Source organism: Bemisia tabaci, chromosome 1 (assembly GCF_918797505.1).
Source record: "Bemisia tabaci chromosome 1, PGI_BMITA_v3".
In the NCBI taxonomy this organism is placed as follows: domain Eukaryota; kingdom Metazoa; phylum Arthropoda; class Insecta; order Hemiptera; family Aleyrodidae; genus Bemisia; species Bemisia tabaci.
Window position 1 is genome coordinate 86,199,720 of NC_092793.1, and position 15,947 is coordinate 86,215,666.

The 15,947-nt window shown below is 40.7% G+C and overlaps 1 protein-coding gene across 1 annotated transcript in view; it reads right to left on the reverse strand.

Annotated features, from left to right (window-relative positions):
• The window catches only part of LOC109031665 (angiotensin-converting enzyme), a 115,649-nt gene that overhangs the window by 28,897 nt on the left and 70,805 nt on the right, over positions 1–15,947 (reverse strand). Inside the window, exons 11-13 of the mRNA XM_072296650.1 lie at positions 12,012–12,172; positions 7,361–7,483; positions 5,439–5,623 (exon numbers count right to left, since the gene is read on the reverse strand). Coding sequence (XP_072152751.1) covers positions 5,439–5,623; positions 7,361–7,483; positions 12,012–12,172 — 469 coding nt within the window. The remainder of the gene's footprint in view (positions 1–5,438; positions 5,624–7,360; positions 7,484–12,011; positions 12,173–15,947) is intronic.

The window sequence follows — 15,947 nt, forward strand, 5'->3', positions numbered from 1 at the left end:
ATTTCAGCTCAAAATATTCATTTTCGCTCGAGTTATCGAGTGGACAAGATTTCACCTCCCCCCACTTTCGAGCCCCACCCCTCAAAATCTATTGCCTCAAATTTCAATTTTTTTTCGCGGAATAGTAGTTCTAATGAGTCTCTACAAAATGCAAAAAAATTGGTCAAAATATCTTTCAACGTAAGAAAGATATAACCACTCAAAAATCGAAAAATCTTAAAAAGGCGGAAATACATACATACATATATACATACATACATACATATATATATATATATACACATGAATTTGAATGGCATATATTTTCGTGATCTACGACCCGTGATCGGTGCTCTTCACAAGGTCTCGGGTCTGGGTCCGACATCATGGGAGAATGCAATAGTGTATTTTCTTCGGAAAATACACTAAAATCGGCCTTGTACTGCAATAGCGATTTTTCACTCAGAAACCAAGTTTTCTTACAGGAAGCACCCGATCTATACTTACTTAGGCATGCTACTCAAATGTATTTTTTCTCCTGAGAAGAGGTGTGTGAAAAAACGGCCAAAAATTCCTCAAGGCATTTTCGAATTTTGATCACTTGGGGTGATACAGTAGCTTCCGAGACGCCCAAAACCGGTCGCCGTTTCGCTTAGAAGCGCCGGGTTGCGACGTTGCCATTTTTTAAAGTGGAAACCTTTAAAAATTCATATCTCCGCCGCATCTCAACCGATTTCAATGAACTTTTTTTTTAAAATGTTTCTCTTAAATAGAGCTTTCTAGTGATGTATAGTTTCTTGGGGTTTACTTGGCTTTAAGTGGCACTTACGCGGTTTTAGCAGTTTTTGATAGACACAAAAATTTAGTTTTTATTTTACCACGATCGTGGAATCGACGGAATCTAAACAAAAACCAATTTAAATGAAAGTTCAGATTCTCACCTTTCTAACGACTACAAGATCATCTCGGGGAAACGTTTAGTTCCCGAGATATGACCGCTCAAAGTTGGTCACATGCGCTTTTGCGCAATGTAAATGCGTGTTATCACTAAGTCATTCGCGAACTAGGGGTCCCTTACGTTCGATTTACGTTGAAATAATTACACAGAGCAGTAAGGTGTACAACACGAGCCGTATTTTCACCTTCGGCTGCCGCTGTGCGACGTTGCCATTTTTTGAAGTGAAAACTCTTAAAGATGCATGACTCCGCTGCATTTCAACCGATTTCAATGAACTTTTTTTTAAAATGTTCCTCTTAAATAGAGCTATCTAATGGCATTTAGGTTTCTGGATTTTATTTACCTTAGGGAGGCACTTAGGTCGTTTATATGGTTCTTTGCAGGGATTTTTCATAAAAAAAATAGTGTTGCTAATTATACTTTTTTTTTCTCGGCGGATTGTGGGAGGGTTTAAAATGGCAAAATTTAAAAGAAAGAACTTTAAAAAGGGATTCTTTTAATAACTATTCTTACGTGTACAAATATTGAAAGCGACGCTCTCATTGTACAGGAGAAGGTGGTGTTGCTAATTTACCAAGATTTTTACATTATACTTTAAGCAATGGTGATCTTCCGATCTAGTTTGAATGTTAAAAAAAATCGGGGGAAATACAGACCCCCTCCTGAAGAAAAAGAAAAAAAAATAGCAACACTATTTTTTTTATGAAAGATCCCTGCAAAGAACCATATAAACGACCTAAGTGCCTCCCTAAGGTAAATAAAATCCAGAAACCTAAATGCCATTAGATAGCTCTATTTAAGAGGAACATTTTAAAAAAAAGTTCATTGAAATCGGTTGAAATGCAGCGGAGTCATGCATCTTTAAGAGTTTTCACTTCAAAAAATGGGAACGTCGCACAGCGGCAGCCGAAGGTGAAAATACGGCTCGTGTTGTACACCTTACTGCTCTGTGTAATTATTTCAACGTAAATTGTACGTAAGGGACCCCTAGTTCGCGAATGACTTAGTGATAACACGCATTTACATTGCGCAAAAGCGCATGTGACCAACTTTGAGCGGTCATATCTCGGGAACTAAACGTTTTCCCGAGATGATCTTGTAGTCGTTAGAAAGGTGAGAATCTGAACTTTCATTTAAATTGGTTTTTGTTTAGATTCCGTCGATTCCACGATCGTGGTACCTAATGACCGTTCATGTGAGACTTCTTCAGAATTATTCTAACCTTATTATGAGGCAAGAAAACGAAAATCGGACACGTATTTTCCGAGATATACCCATATAGAAAAAAAACCCTAGCGTAACATTACTGTAACCTTGCCGTGGAAATGAGGTAAGGCTACCGGAAATGTTACCGCGGCAACGTTTCCGGCAATCCTGGATGCTTACGCGTCGGCAGCGTTGCCGTAACGGTACGGCACGAGATCGGCAACCTGACGGCAAGGTATTGGTAACCTTGCCGTTCGAGCAACCATTTCCTCGGCAACGTTGCCGACCCCTTTCCTAAGAAGTTACTGGAAAAAAAACCTTCTTAGACCAATGCAATGGTGCATTGACTTAAGAGTCCTGGTTGCTTAAAAGCGGCGACAAGAAACATGCTTCTTGGATCTAGCATCCGAAAGTTGTTGAACCAAGAAACCTGGTTTCTTAATTTAAAATTCCATCGTTTCTTGGATCAAGATTTCTGTTTTCTTAGATCAGGATTTCCAAAAATTGATCAGGAGCGCACTCTACTTGTGAAGAGTACATGTTTTCTGTTCACACATCATCAACTATTTAGTGATTTATTCAGTACATACAAGTATTACACGAGTTAATTAGAGAGACAAGGAGACATATATTAGACAATTTGACTTACCAATGGAGAGATGTTGCGGCGTAAAATCTCGAGCGGACCTGTGGAGATTCGAACCCACGGCGCGCGGCGACTGGATTCACAGCCGAGCGCTCTACCAACTGAGCTATAGCTGCTGATGAAGAGAGAGGTCGAAATATCCCTACAAACCCTTCTAGGAGCGACTAGTAGTTATGCAGCTTGTTCTTCGTCCTTCCTACTTCATTCAGAGCACTTAAACCTTTTCGAAACTAAAACTTTCTAAGTTTCATCCGTAAAGTTATTTTTCAGCCCTCGTATTTTGTCCTTTAAAATACCTAGAAAGTATGAATTATATAAAGCTACTGTACCGAGATTTCAACAGGTTCAATCCTGTCGCGTGACGTCACAGCATTATAGATGAAATTTCAGGTTTTAGGGGGTATTTATCGACGAATTTACTTGAAACTTTCTGACCGGGGGTACTTTTCGACGGGAAACTCGAATTTTTGGTCAGCTTTTCAAAATTTCAAAATCCATGATGGCGGCCGTGGCCTAAAATGCTAAGTCGGCTCCTGTTCGCTCGATTTTCGTGAAACTCGGTTTCCAGGGGTACTTTTCGACGGGAAACTCGTATTTTTGGTCAGATTTTCAAAATTTCAAAATCTAAGATGGCGGCCGTGGCCTAAAATGCTAAGTCGGCTCCTGTTCGCTCGATTTTCGTGAAACTCGCTTTCCAGGGGTACTTTTCGACGGGAAACTCGAATTTTTGGTCAGATTTTCAAAATTTCAAAATCCAAGATGGCAGCCGTGGCCTAAAATGCTAAGTCAGCTCCTGTTCGCTCGATTTTCGTGAAACTCGCTTGCCGGGGTACTTTTCGACGGGAAACTCGAATTTTTGGTCAGATTTTCAAAATTTCAAAATCCAAGATGGCGGCCGTGGCCTAAAATGCTAAGTCGGCTCCTGTTCGCTCGATTTTCGTGTAACTCGGTACTCGGGGGTATTTTTCAAAGGGGAACTCGAATTTCAGGTCAGATTTTCAAAATTTCAAAATCCAAGATGGCGGCCGTGGCCAAAGATAACATTTTCGCCACTATTCATCACTTCGTTCTCACAGTAATTCTTTAAATGTGGACTCATACATCTTAAGTTAAGAAAAGCTGAACTATTAAACCGAACCCTCCTCCCCTCCAAGTGATTATTTACGAAACGTAAAGGGTTGATTCAAGAAATCTGAAAGCTTGATTCAAGAAACCTGAAAACTTCATTCAAGAAACCTGAGGCTCTTGGAAGGAGTTAAGAGTTAATCTTGAGTTAAGATTCAGAACTCTTCTTTTAAGAAACCAAGTTTCTTGCATTTAGAGCCCGGGTGCTGGCATCTTAATCCAAGAGTCCGTTTTCTTAACTCAAGTGTCAAGTCTCTTGGTTCAATGCAAAATCCGCTTGGATCAAGAGAAAAATTTCCAAGAGTGCACAAAATCTTATTTTAAGATTTCATTTTTTTTTCCAGTGGTTTCCGCATGAGTGCCACTATAACTTTGAGGTAGCCTTGCCGCGAGTGCCATTATCGCGCCAATGACTTTAGCCGGTAACGTTGCGCGGACGTTTCCACGAAAATGCCGATGCATCGATTGCCCTTTGCCCCTGGCGCGTAAAGGTTGCCGTAACGTTAGATATAAAAGGGTTCTGAGAAACTTTGCCACGGTAACCTTACGTTAGCCTTGATTGGAGAAACACTTCAAAAGGGACTCCGCAGTAACTTTACCGTAACCTTTTGACGGAAAGCAAGACGGGAATGCTTACCGGTGAATCGTTGCAGAACCCTTTCTCCAGAAAGGCAGCGGCGAGCATTTAGCCGGTAACGTTGCGTCGACGTTTCCGAAGGATGTTCCATACAATGGTTGCCCTTTGCCCTTGGCGCGTCAAGGTTGCCGTAAGGTAAGGTAGCAAAGGGTTAGCGGAAACACTGTCATGGAACGCTTACATCAACGTTAAATTGGAAATGCTTGTAATAAGGTGTTCATGGTAAGGCTTCCATAACCCTATGACGGAAAGGTTTGCTAATTTAATTTCGCGGAAAGGTTACGGTAACGTTTCCTTAAAAGCTCTTCAGCAATTACTTCTGCGTCAAGGTTAAGGAAACCATTCTGTAAGCTTGTCGCGGAATGGTGGGTCTTCCACACATTTCGCGAGAACGTTGCGGAAAGGTTTCGTCAACCTATTTGCGGCAACGCTATCGCGGATGGTATGCGGCAAGGTTCATGACAACGTTGCCGTAAGGCTAGGTTCTATATGGGTAGCGCGCCAAAAAAACGACCGACGGCCATTTTTACTGGTCGCCATTTTGGTTCCTGCACGGACCCCAGAGTGTTTCCCCTTTTAAAAGAGCTTATTGTAACCATAACAATAATCCCTAAAAGCGGCAATTTCCAATCAAGAAGTGCAGGGTTTTCTCCTGTACTCCGCGGACTGTTATGGCCCAATGCTTTTCATCATTTTTCTTTCCAATACGGCTAATACAAATGTCAAAACTTTGCCAAAATGGGATCATCCATCCATGTCTTTCAGCCACTTTTCATAATTTTAACTGTCCAGATATTTGTCTGGGACAAAGTTTTCTTCAGACCAATTTTTGCTGTTTTTTATCCCCACCATCGAAGGAAGAAGCTGAAAATATAATGGCAGCATACCAATGTCCTCCGGTAAACTGACCCATCCGACGGATTGTTCATTCTTGTTTTGTTCCTTCAACCAGTTTGTCAGAGGCTCAAAGTACTCCATTAAGGGTCTAGCGTCAAGCTTGCTTGATTGTCCTTGAGTTGCAATTTTCAAGACTTCTGTCCACGGTTTCGACGCGCCAACTGCCATGAGATCGCTGGAAGAGATGGTATTGGAAATGTACCTTTTGGAAACATCTAACGTTGCAATGGTCTCAGAGGTAATGCAAATTAAGTGATTGCATAGTAACGCATGTGGGAATTGTGAATATTTTTTGAGGGCAAAAATAATTTGTACGGTAAAAAAATATTTACTCCGTCGAATTGGACATTATGTCCACTTTTCTGTTAATGTTTAGCAGGGCAGTGGCCTCTTTTCTATGTCCGTACAATCGTTTAGGTACATACAGGGTGTCCCAAAAGTCCCTTCCACCCCCTCTAAAATTTTACCTAATTAATATTTTGAAACGAAACTTTGGAGATTTTCATCGATCAATGTTAGCTACTTTTGGGACCCCCAAAAATTTTCGGGCCCCCCGTGGGGAGGGGCTGCGGACCCCAAATTTCATTCGAAAGAGCATAAAAAACTAAGAATTTTGGCGCAAACCGCAGATCGATATCTTAATTTTTGACCGAGTTATGATAGGTCAAAGGTCAAATTTTACCTATTTTCAAAAAATCATTACTCCGGTTCAAATTATCGTAATGAAAAAAATAAAACGGGAAAATTTATCAAATTGTAAGCACTTTTAAGTAAAAATCACAGAAATTACTTCAATTTAATTTTAAGGGGGGTTTCGGACTCCCCAAATACGTAAATTCAAAGATCATTCAATTTTCCCGCGAAAAGAGCCAATTTCCCCCAGATTTGCCTCCACATTAGTTCAGTAAGGTCAAAATCAGTTCAACATTACGTTGACAAGTCCCCAAACTTCGGGAAAAGTTAAAAAAAAAAAACGAAATGTAAGGTGATTAAATTTGACCGTTTAAATTTTTTTTTTTAACTTTTCCCAAAATTTGAGGACTTGCCAACGTAATGTTGAACTGATTTTGACCTTACTGAACTAATGTGGAGGTAAATCTGGGGGAAATTGGCTTATTTCGCGGGAAAATTGAATCACCTTTGAATTGACATATTTGGGGGTCCGAAACCCCCCTTAAAATTAGTTTTAAGTAATTTCTGTGATTTTTCCTTGAAAGTGCTTACAATTTGGTAAATTTTCTCGTTTTATTTTTTTCATTGCGATAATTTGAACCAGAGTGATGATTTTTTGAAAATAGGTAAAATTTGACCTTTGACCTATCATAACTCGGTCAAATTATAAGATATTGATCTGCGGTTTACGCCAAATTTCTTAGTTTTTAATGCTCTTTCGAATGAGATATCAAAAGATAGGGGTTGCTATTTGAAAAAAAAAGTTGGGGTCCGCAGCCCCTCCCCACGGGGGGGCCCCAAAAGTAGCTAACATTGATCGATGAACATCCCCAAAGTTTCGTTTCAAAATATGAATTAGGTAAAATTTTAGAGGGGGTGGAAGGGACTTTTGGGACACCCTGTATGTCGTGGTTCCTTTGTCTGACCAATGTACGCCATGGATCACAGTCATTGCAAGAGATGTGGTAAACCATCCTTTAGCATGCCTACCTTTTTTTCAGCTTGAAACGTTTCATCAAGGTTTTGGCTCGGAGTGTTGCCTGTGCTCCTTAAGTAACATTTTCCTATATAATTTATCAGAAAGTTGTACAAAAATTAGGTATTTTTGACCAGCCGAAACGTTCCTAGATCCTCTCAAAATTTTTGAGTCTTCAGGCCTTTTCCCACTATCGTTAGTTTATCCTTACATATGTATAGAAAACGGAAACGTATATCAGAATTTGTATGTCCTTTTCCTTACCCAAGCAGCCTGCCTGCCTCCCTCGAGCGGTAAATATCGCAATTATGCAGAGGCCCAACATGATTGATCGTGGCGCAGACAGCTTTGTGTAGTTGAAACTGAAGTATCAAGCTGACAAAGTACCTAGAACAATTGGAAAATGCATCTCAATAAATATACATAACGTATAGATAAATGTAACTACACTGTGGCAGCCGGAGAACATAGATATAATTTTTTTTTTTTTTTTTTTTTTTTTTTACTACTTCAAATACCACACAAGTGGTAATCCTTGCGCTTCCAGTAAGAGCCCCTCCCCCCTCCGTCCCTACCATGTACCAGCCCAAGCCAACCGTTGTTTCAGACCATCAAACTCGGGTCACCTAGCCGGGAATCGAACCCGGGACCTCCTGACTGTAGAGCCAGCGCTACAACCACTACACCACAGGAGGCCAAAATATGAAAAGGAAAGGCGGGGACGAGGCTGAAAACACACGATAATTTATAAAAGGCGGGACGTTTCGACCGGTCTCCCGGACATTATCAACCGTCGAGAAATAATTAAAAAAAAAAAAAACAAACAAACAAAAAAAAACAAAAGCTAAAAAACAATGTTACCGGTCCCTGGTCATGGCAGCGAGAAGATGAGGATATTCCATCCACACGGCCAGGCCGCCCGGAAAAACAAGTGAACATTAATTGACAATCCGCCCTCTCGAGGGCAGCAGGTGAGAGTCAACAAATAAATTAAAACCCACAAGTCCCTAGATAGTGCGCTACGTTAGGTTGAAAAACTGTAAGTACAACTTGTTAACGCCGCAACGAATTTCCGGCATTAACGTAACTAGCCGGCGGCTGTGTTACGCAACCTGCGCAACCTGGCAGCCATGCCGCCGCGACTCGGCGACCGGTCCAACCGGTCGTAAGTCCGTCCGACCCGCGGCGCGGCTCCCGGCCGCGTTCGACGCGTCCACGCGTGTCGTCTATAAAAAGGCAGCCGCCAGGCGTGCGGTCATCACTCGATCATCACTCTTCGATCAGTCGAGTCCTCTGCTTGCGCTCCTGATCAAGGCTCTCTGCTTTCGATCCTGGTCTTCTCTCCACGCTGCACGATAATACATATAGAATCTTTCTTTTTACCTTCTCTCTCTTTTTTACCCGGCTGAGCATCTCGGCTGGGACCTCTCTCTCTCTTTCTCTCCCCACCCGACTGAGTTTCTCGGTTGGGAAGATTTCTCTCTCTTCTCTTTTTCTTCTCAACGCGGCTGAGTATCTCGGCTGAGCTCTCTCTCTCTCTCTCTCTTTCATCTCGGCTGAGTATCTCGGCTGAGCTCTCTCCCTCTCTTTCATCTCGGCTGAGCTCTCTCTCTCTCTCTTTCATCTCGGCTGAGCATCTCGGCTGAGCTCTCTCTCTCTCTCATCTCGGCTGAGCATCTCGGCTGAGCTCTCTCTTTCTCCCTCATCTCGGCTGAGCATCTCGGCTGAGCTCTCTCCCTCTCCCTTCCCTCTCATCGCGGCTGAGTATCTCGGCTGGTAGCCCTTCTGAACATCTCGGTGGGACCTTCCTCCCCCCTCCTCTTTTCCATCCTCCAGGGGCCATCGCTGTGGACGTTGCGATCATTCGCAATCGCTAATCGTCCCCACCAGCTCTCCTCTTTTGAGAGCGCTCTCGGGCAGACTCTAGCCCCTCCGCTCCCCTCACACGGGCGTAAACACAACTGGCTCAATTTACCGAAGTCAAAGCGCGAATTACAAATTTCCCCTTCATGTTTTTTTTAATTTCAATCATTTCCTGTGTGGTTGGCAGCCCTTGCCATCTGTCATGGCGCCAGCCACTGCTCTCTCCTGATTGGCTGTGATCTTTCATCATTATCCGTTTGGGCCTGGGCCACGCCGGGCGCCTGTTTGTGCATTTTTCCGTCTTTTTGTATTTCCAACAATACACTCATGTTTCCATCATATTGGTGTAGTTGTTTGTGCCACCACCTATCCACATCACATCGTTTTATGCAGGCGATCAACGCCAAATTCATGTTTTTATGCAGGCGATTAATGCCAAATTCATTCCCTTAAGCAGGTGATTAACACCATTTTCAAGTTTTATTCAAGCGATTAACGCCAATTATTACTTTTAAAAGGGCGTCTAACGCCAGTGATATTACCTATGTTATGAAAGTGAATAACGTCGAGATTTTTATTTTCATAAAGGCGACTAACGCCAGAGGACTACTTTTTAAAAGGGCGACTAACGTCAATAAATTATTTCTATTAAGGCGATTAACGGAGTGTGATTTCTTTTTACAAGGGCGACTAACGCCAATAAATCATTTTTATTAAGGCGACTAACGCCTAGATTTTGTCCTAAGGCGATTAACGCCAAGTTATGACTTTTACAAGGGCGAAAAACGCCAGTAAATTTTTTCTATAAGGGGGAAGGTGTGTGGTTGGCAGCCCTTGCCATCTGTCATGGCGCCAGCCACTGCTCTCTCCTGATTGGCTGTGATCTTTCATCATCATTATCCGTTTGGGCCTGGGCCACGCCGGCCGCCCGTTTGGTGCATTAACCCGTCTGTTTGTATTTGCAACAATACACTCATATTTCCATCATATTCGTGTAGTTGTTTGTGCCACCACCTCCACATCACATTTCCCTTATTAGACGTGGAACCAACTGCCTTTCAAAGCATAAAACCTTAGCATTAAACTTAAGGTTTCCACATTAGGAACATAAGCCAATAAACCAAAAGATGAATAAGAAGAAACTCCAGGTTAAGTTTGCATTAGGTATTTGGATTGTGTTACTACGGGATTTCATTTCGGCAGAGTAAGTTTTACATGTCTTAAATGGAGAAAAAAAAATGTATGGTTTTACCACTTTAAAGCGTAGGTTGTGCATCGAAGGTACAACAATTTGGAGGACCTCATGTCTAAAGCGTCCAGCCCACTTTCAAACTTTGGACTCTCAATAACTGGTACCAATCATGATCATGATATGGTCCATAGGGTCACTGGATACGTGTTAAACCGTTGCCTGAACATACGCTTGCAGGCGCATTTTAGCAAAAATGTGTGTTTTTCCATCACTCCGAGGCTTTTTTGACGCCGAGCGCATCGTCTAACTAAAAAGAGCTTTTGATGTGTTATCAAGGAGGTATTAGGATACATTTTAACCCTGGTTTGGTTTTAGTCAGATGATGCGCTCATAGATAAAAACACTTTTTCGAAAGTCGACTTTTAAGGGAAATCCACAAAAATCATAGGGAAAAACGTCTCTCCAACTGTGTGCACGCTACGTACATTATATCGAGGATAGTTATCAATCCTTATTAAACTTTTACAAGATTTTTTTTAATTGTAGCCAAAAAAACCTTAACGACGGTTTTCCCTAAGATTTTTGCGGATGTCCCTGAAAAGTCGACCTCTGAAAAAGTTTTTTTTTTTTTTTTTTTATCTATGAGCGCATCATCTAACTAAAACCAAACCAGGGTTAAATGTGTCCTAAAGCCTCCTTGATAATATATCAAATGCTCGTTTTAGTTAGACGATGCGCTCGGTGTCAAAAAAGCCTCGGAGTGATAGAAAAACATGCACTTTCGCCAAAATGCGCCTGTAGACGTATGTTCAGGCAACCGTTTAACACGTACCCAGTGACCCTAAGGATAAAATCATGATTATTTTCGTAAACTACATTGATTGTGAGTCAACTTGGAAAACCTGCATTAATTTCCAGATTCTAGGGGGGAAGGCCCTCTTGGGGGGGGGGGGGGGGAGAGTAAACAAGGCCGTCATCGATACCCCTCCTTTCGGCTCCATGTTGCGAGTTTTTTGGGATGCGGATATTTTCGAATTTATTCCCTGTTCAGAAAACGTTTCAGATTACAATGTAAACGAGCAAAGGGGCACAAAACGCTTTCTTTTTAAACTAAATATGAATTTAGATTACCAGTGAGTCCGGTAAGTAACCGCCCTTAGCAGGTCAGAGCAGGAAAATTTCTTGCCAACGTTCCTTCGTTTCAATCCAATGCGAATTTAACAAATATTTTGACAAAGGAAATGTTTTGAATCTTGGGCTCCGAACCACTTTTTGTCCAAAATTTGATAAGAGATACTGATACTCCCCTTAAACCTCTCCTTGATCTCATGATAGTGTAGGTGCAAATCACCAGCCCCCGCACTTACCTACACCAAAAAATATGAAAAACATGTCATCGTCTTGTAAGTCAAAAAAAAAAAAAAAAAAAAATAAAAAAAATAAAAAAAAAAAATAATGTGAGTCACCCCGAAAAGTCCATATAGATACCTTTATTTTTTTTTGGGGGGGGAGGGGGGTTGAAGATATGGTATCCCCCATCACTTTACGATCAAAAAATTCCGACAATGCCAACGTTTTTCAAGTGTTTTGTAACGTTTTGTAAGTCCAAAAATAAATTGTTTAACTTAATTTTTAAGGGGGATGCGGCTTCCCAAAATTTTAGAGTCAACCCCCCCCCCTCCACCCACTTTGCGATCGATAAATTTTGATAGCACCAAAGTTTTCTAACGTTTTGAAAGTCCAAAAATAAATTTTGTAACTAAATTTTCTAAAAATTGTTTAAAAAAATCAAAATTTTAATAAGTACTTAGGGTATTAGCAAGCGATTTCATTCGGACTTCATACAATTCTGTTGCTTACCTTATATACGAAGTATCGGAGACAACGTGATATTTTGCAGCTGGATCGAAATGTTCAGGTAAGCGTTTAACGGGGGGTATAATACCTTGGTGTCGAAGACGGAGCTCCCACCAAAGTGTGTTCCAACTCCCCTGCTCCCCAGCGAACACTCCCCATCGCCACTAATGTATGAACATGGAAAATATTAACAGAGTTAAACTCTAAAGCTTTATTACATTGACGAAGAAAGTGCACAGTTTATTTTTTCTCCCTGAAAAATCAAGCTATTCAAGTCGCCACGTGGTTGCGGACTTTCATCGTCGACATTTTATATCATTCAGTCCACAAGGAACGGTGGATAAAACTGCCCTCAAATTTCTGTAAACTGACTGGACTAGCTAGATGTTGCAATAAGGAGCTATAATTCCTGGCTCGGTTTAGAAAAACCCTAGATACCATTCTTTTCCCTATGCAAATGTTTTTTTTGCGGATGAGTCAGAAATGGTGGTTTCTACTTACAAAATCCTCCTCCCCCACGAAATTGCAGATTATCCTCATCAAAAAGTAGGCATGGATTATAATATGGAATTCAATCTGTACATAGTGATAGTGGCTTACTATTCTCAATATCCAGAAATAGCAAAAATCAGTAGTACCAAGGCCAATAGCCTCATAACACAGGTAAAATCCATATCTGCTAGGAATGGAATTCCTGCAATTATTTTTTCTGATAATGGGCCTCTATTTAATTCCTTAGAATTAAATAGAGGCAATGGCAGCAATGGTCAATAAAATCTGAGCCCTCAATATGCTGAATCCAATAGTTCAGTTGAAAGAACAATTCAAACACTGGAGAAAATTTCAAAGAAATGTGTAGAATCAAAGCAAGATCCCTATATATAGCTTTGTTAAATTTTAGAAATTCAGCTAAAGGCAAAATGCCTTCCCCTGCGAAACTGTTAATGTCGCGTAATTTATAAACAAAAATGTATGTTGATAAATCTAGGCTAAAACCACAAGCTGTCCCATATGAGAGATTTCATAAATTGAAAATTTAACATATAAAGCAAAAGAAAAAAATATCACAAGGTGAACAACTCAGAACTCGGGGACTAAAACTACTACATCTCCGAACGAGCCACGAAGGCTATCCGGAACGAGCCTTCGTGGCTCGTCCGGGATGACGATTTCAAAGAAGAACAAACACTTTAAGAAAGAAGGAACATATTGGCCCGGCGGCCACCCCGCATAACTCCGAACTGTACAGTGGCACATTTCGAAAAGAGAAGAAGATTTACCCTTAGAAGGGGTGAATCCAAAAAACACTTACATTTTTGAAAAGCTTAACCGCGACGCGCTCGCGTTCTCAACAATTTGACAGCGACTACTCACTCTCTCTCTCTCTTCTCTCACTAGGTTCGCTGTTGTTCCCGCCACTCTCTCTACTCTGACTCTGGCGGGAACTTCAAACTGTGGGTGACAGGCTGCTACAAAGGGCCATGGAGAATTATCAGAATTCCAAGCAGGAGACCAGGTATTCTTCAAAGAATTATGGAAAGGTGAATGGGAACCAGGCAATGTTGTTAAAAAATGCTAACAACGCCGATCTCATGTAATAGAAAGTAAAAGTGGAAAACATTACAGGAGGAATCGATTATTCATCAAACCTAGAGAAAATTGTCCGAATGAAAAGAGTCTAAATAGTAGTGGTAATAAAATCTTGAAAAAACCTCAAACAGAGGACAATAAGGGTACTTGCATTGTACTCAGTGGAAAAAACAGCAAAAGTACAAAAACAAAACGCTATAGATAATGAGTTGGAAGAAGATATTCACTTTTTATTTGAGAGTCCAAGTAGGTACTTCTCAAATTGATCGAAATTCAAATAATGATCAACAAGAAAGCATAGTTCAGATTATCAAAGTCCAGTTGCTTAAAGTTCAAATGTAAATTACCAAAATTCCAGAAATGAGCATGTAAAATCGCGATGAGGTAGAGGTTCAATGCGAGGCAGAACAAAAATGGAAGAGCAAAGGAGTAGAAAACCTCAAAATTATCTTAGGGATTATGTTAGTAAGTGAAGAAATTAAAGACAAATTGTAAACTTATACTGTGTAAAAAAAAATAAAAAAAAAAAAAAAAAAAAAAAAAAAAAGTTGTACCGAATAGTGAAAGCTAGAACTTGTGTAGTCAGGTTGGCAATCATTGTAATGCCACACGTAAAAGGATTGTGCGCATGCGCGACGTGCAAGGATATCTGTTATCAGCTGCAGCCGGAATGGCGTATTCCGTAATTAAGTATTGTTAATAAGTAACTAGGAATAAGTAGATAGTACCTCAAAAAGCGTTCATTTATTTATTGAACTTGACAATTAATTCGGTAAATAAAGCAATATTTCGTTTTGAAAAAGAGTAAAATCGATTTCTCATGAAAAAATACATGGGAAAACATAGCGACAGTGAAACTACCAGACCACGTATCTCGTTTGCGGTGTTTAAAAATCTCCACTCACATTTTATTTTTTTGAAGGAGATCAAATCCATATCATTCCTTACAATTTTCACAGATTTTTCTCCGCACAAAGAGGAAAAATCACGGAAGTTTTCACGAACTGACGTTGAGTAGTTTTCTATTTAAAAAATGAAGTATGACAGGAAGTCTGCGACGTCGCAAACCGAGATACGTGGTTTGGTAGTTTCACCGTCGATAGGCTTGATGATGCAAATGCGTGTTTGAGGGCACCTCTAGTGACCCGAATAGGATACAACCTGATTTTTTAGGTAATTTAACGATGCAAATATTTGGAGGGCTTGAGCGCCATTTTCCTGTTGGAATTACGGCTGTGGCACACACACTGCGGCTTAAAACACGAAGTTCCGACTCTTTGGACGTTAACTTTGAGAGAACCATCCAACCGATTTGCCTGCTCTTTTTTTTAAATGAAAGCCCGTAGATTTGCAGGCTGTAATTTGTTTTTCGATTTTCTCAAATTTTCTCCTAGGTGGTTTTTGCCTAGAGTGCCGCCCTGGCATTTATGTTGAGAATGGTCATACAAATCTCCCCTCTTTGCGATTGTGCACTTATCCAATCTGCTACACCCTTCATCAAAGTTCTAAATCTATTCGGACTGGGCGACGGCAAACTGCCACCCGGGTGGCAGTTTTCAAGAAATTTGTATGAAAACTGCCACCCGTATAAATTTGAAAACTGCCACCGGTAGTGAAAACTGCCACCCGTGTAAATTTGACAACTGCCACCCACATGAATTTCGGCGCACAGAGGGTCGAAGCGGTATTATGGGAAGACTGATTGTGAATCTCAAGCCAGGAGAAGTAGAAATAATAAGATAATGTCTGTGCACAATCAGTTTGTGGGTTAGGACTCACAATCAGTGGAACGTCCGAGTGAAGAAGATAATGTCTGTTTACAAGTAGTTTGTGGGTTAGGACTCACAGTCAGTGCAGCGTTTCGTGCAAGCATCATAACAAGATGTGCGATGATTCTATGGTTCAAGGCGGGGGCCAAAGGGGAAATGACGTGATTTTTCGGGGCGATTATAAGTTTGTTTTTCAAAAAAAATTAGCGAGAGGTGTGACAAAATGGACTTGGTAAAGAAAAAAAGTAAGTGGGTGGATGCTGTCATCAAGCGATTTGATGAAAAAATCCCCAACAAAGAAGGCGAAGTGATGTCCCTTTATGACTTCATGAAAAGAATTTCCACTAAATTCGCCAAAAATCCCACCAACCTCACCAAAAAGAAAGAAGGTAAAAGTCAGAAGAAAGTTCAAAAGGTAAAAAAGAAAAAAAAGAATAACAAAAGTAATGCCAAATGATGAAAAAAGCTCTTAGTAGTGATGTACTCTTTGACTGTAATTTTACTAAAATTTTACTACTTTTAACTATTTTTTACTATAAAATACTGTAAATTACTGTAAAAATACTTTTTACAATTTTTC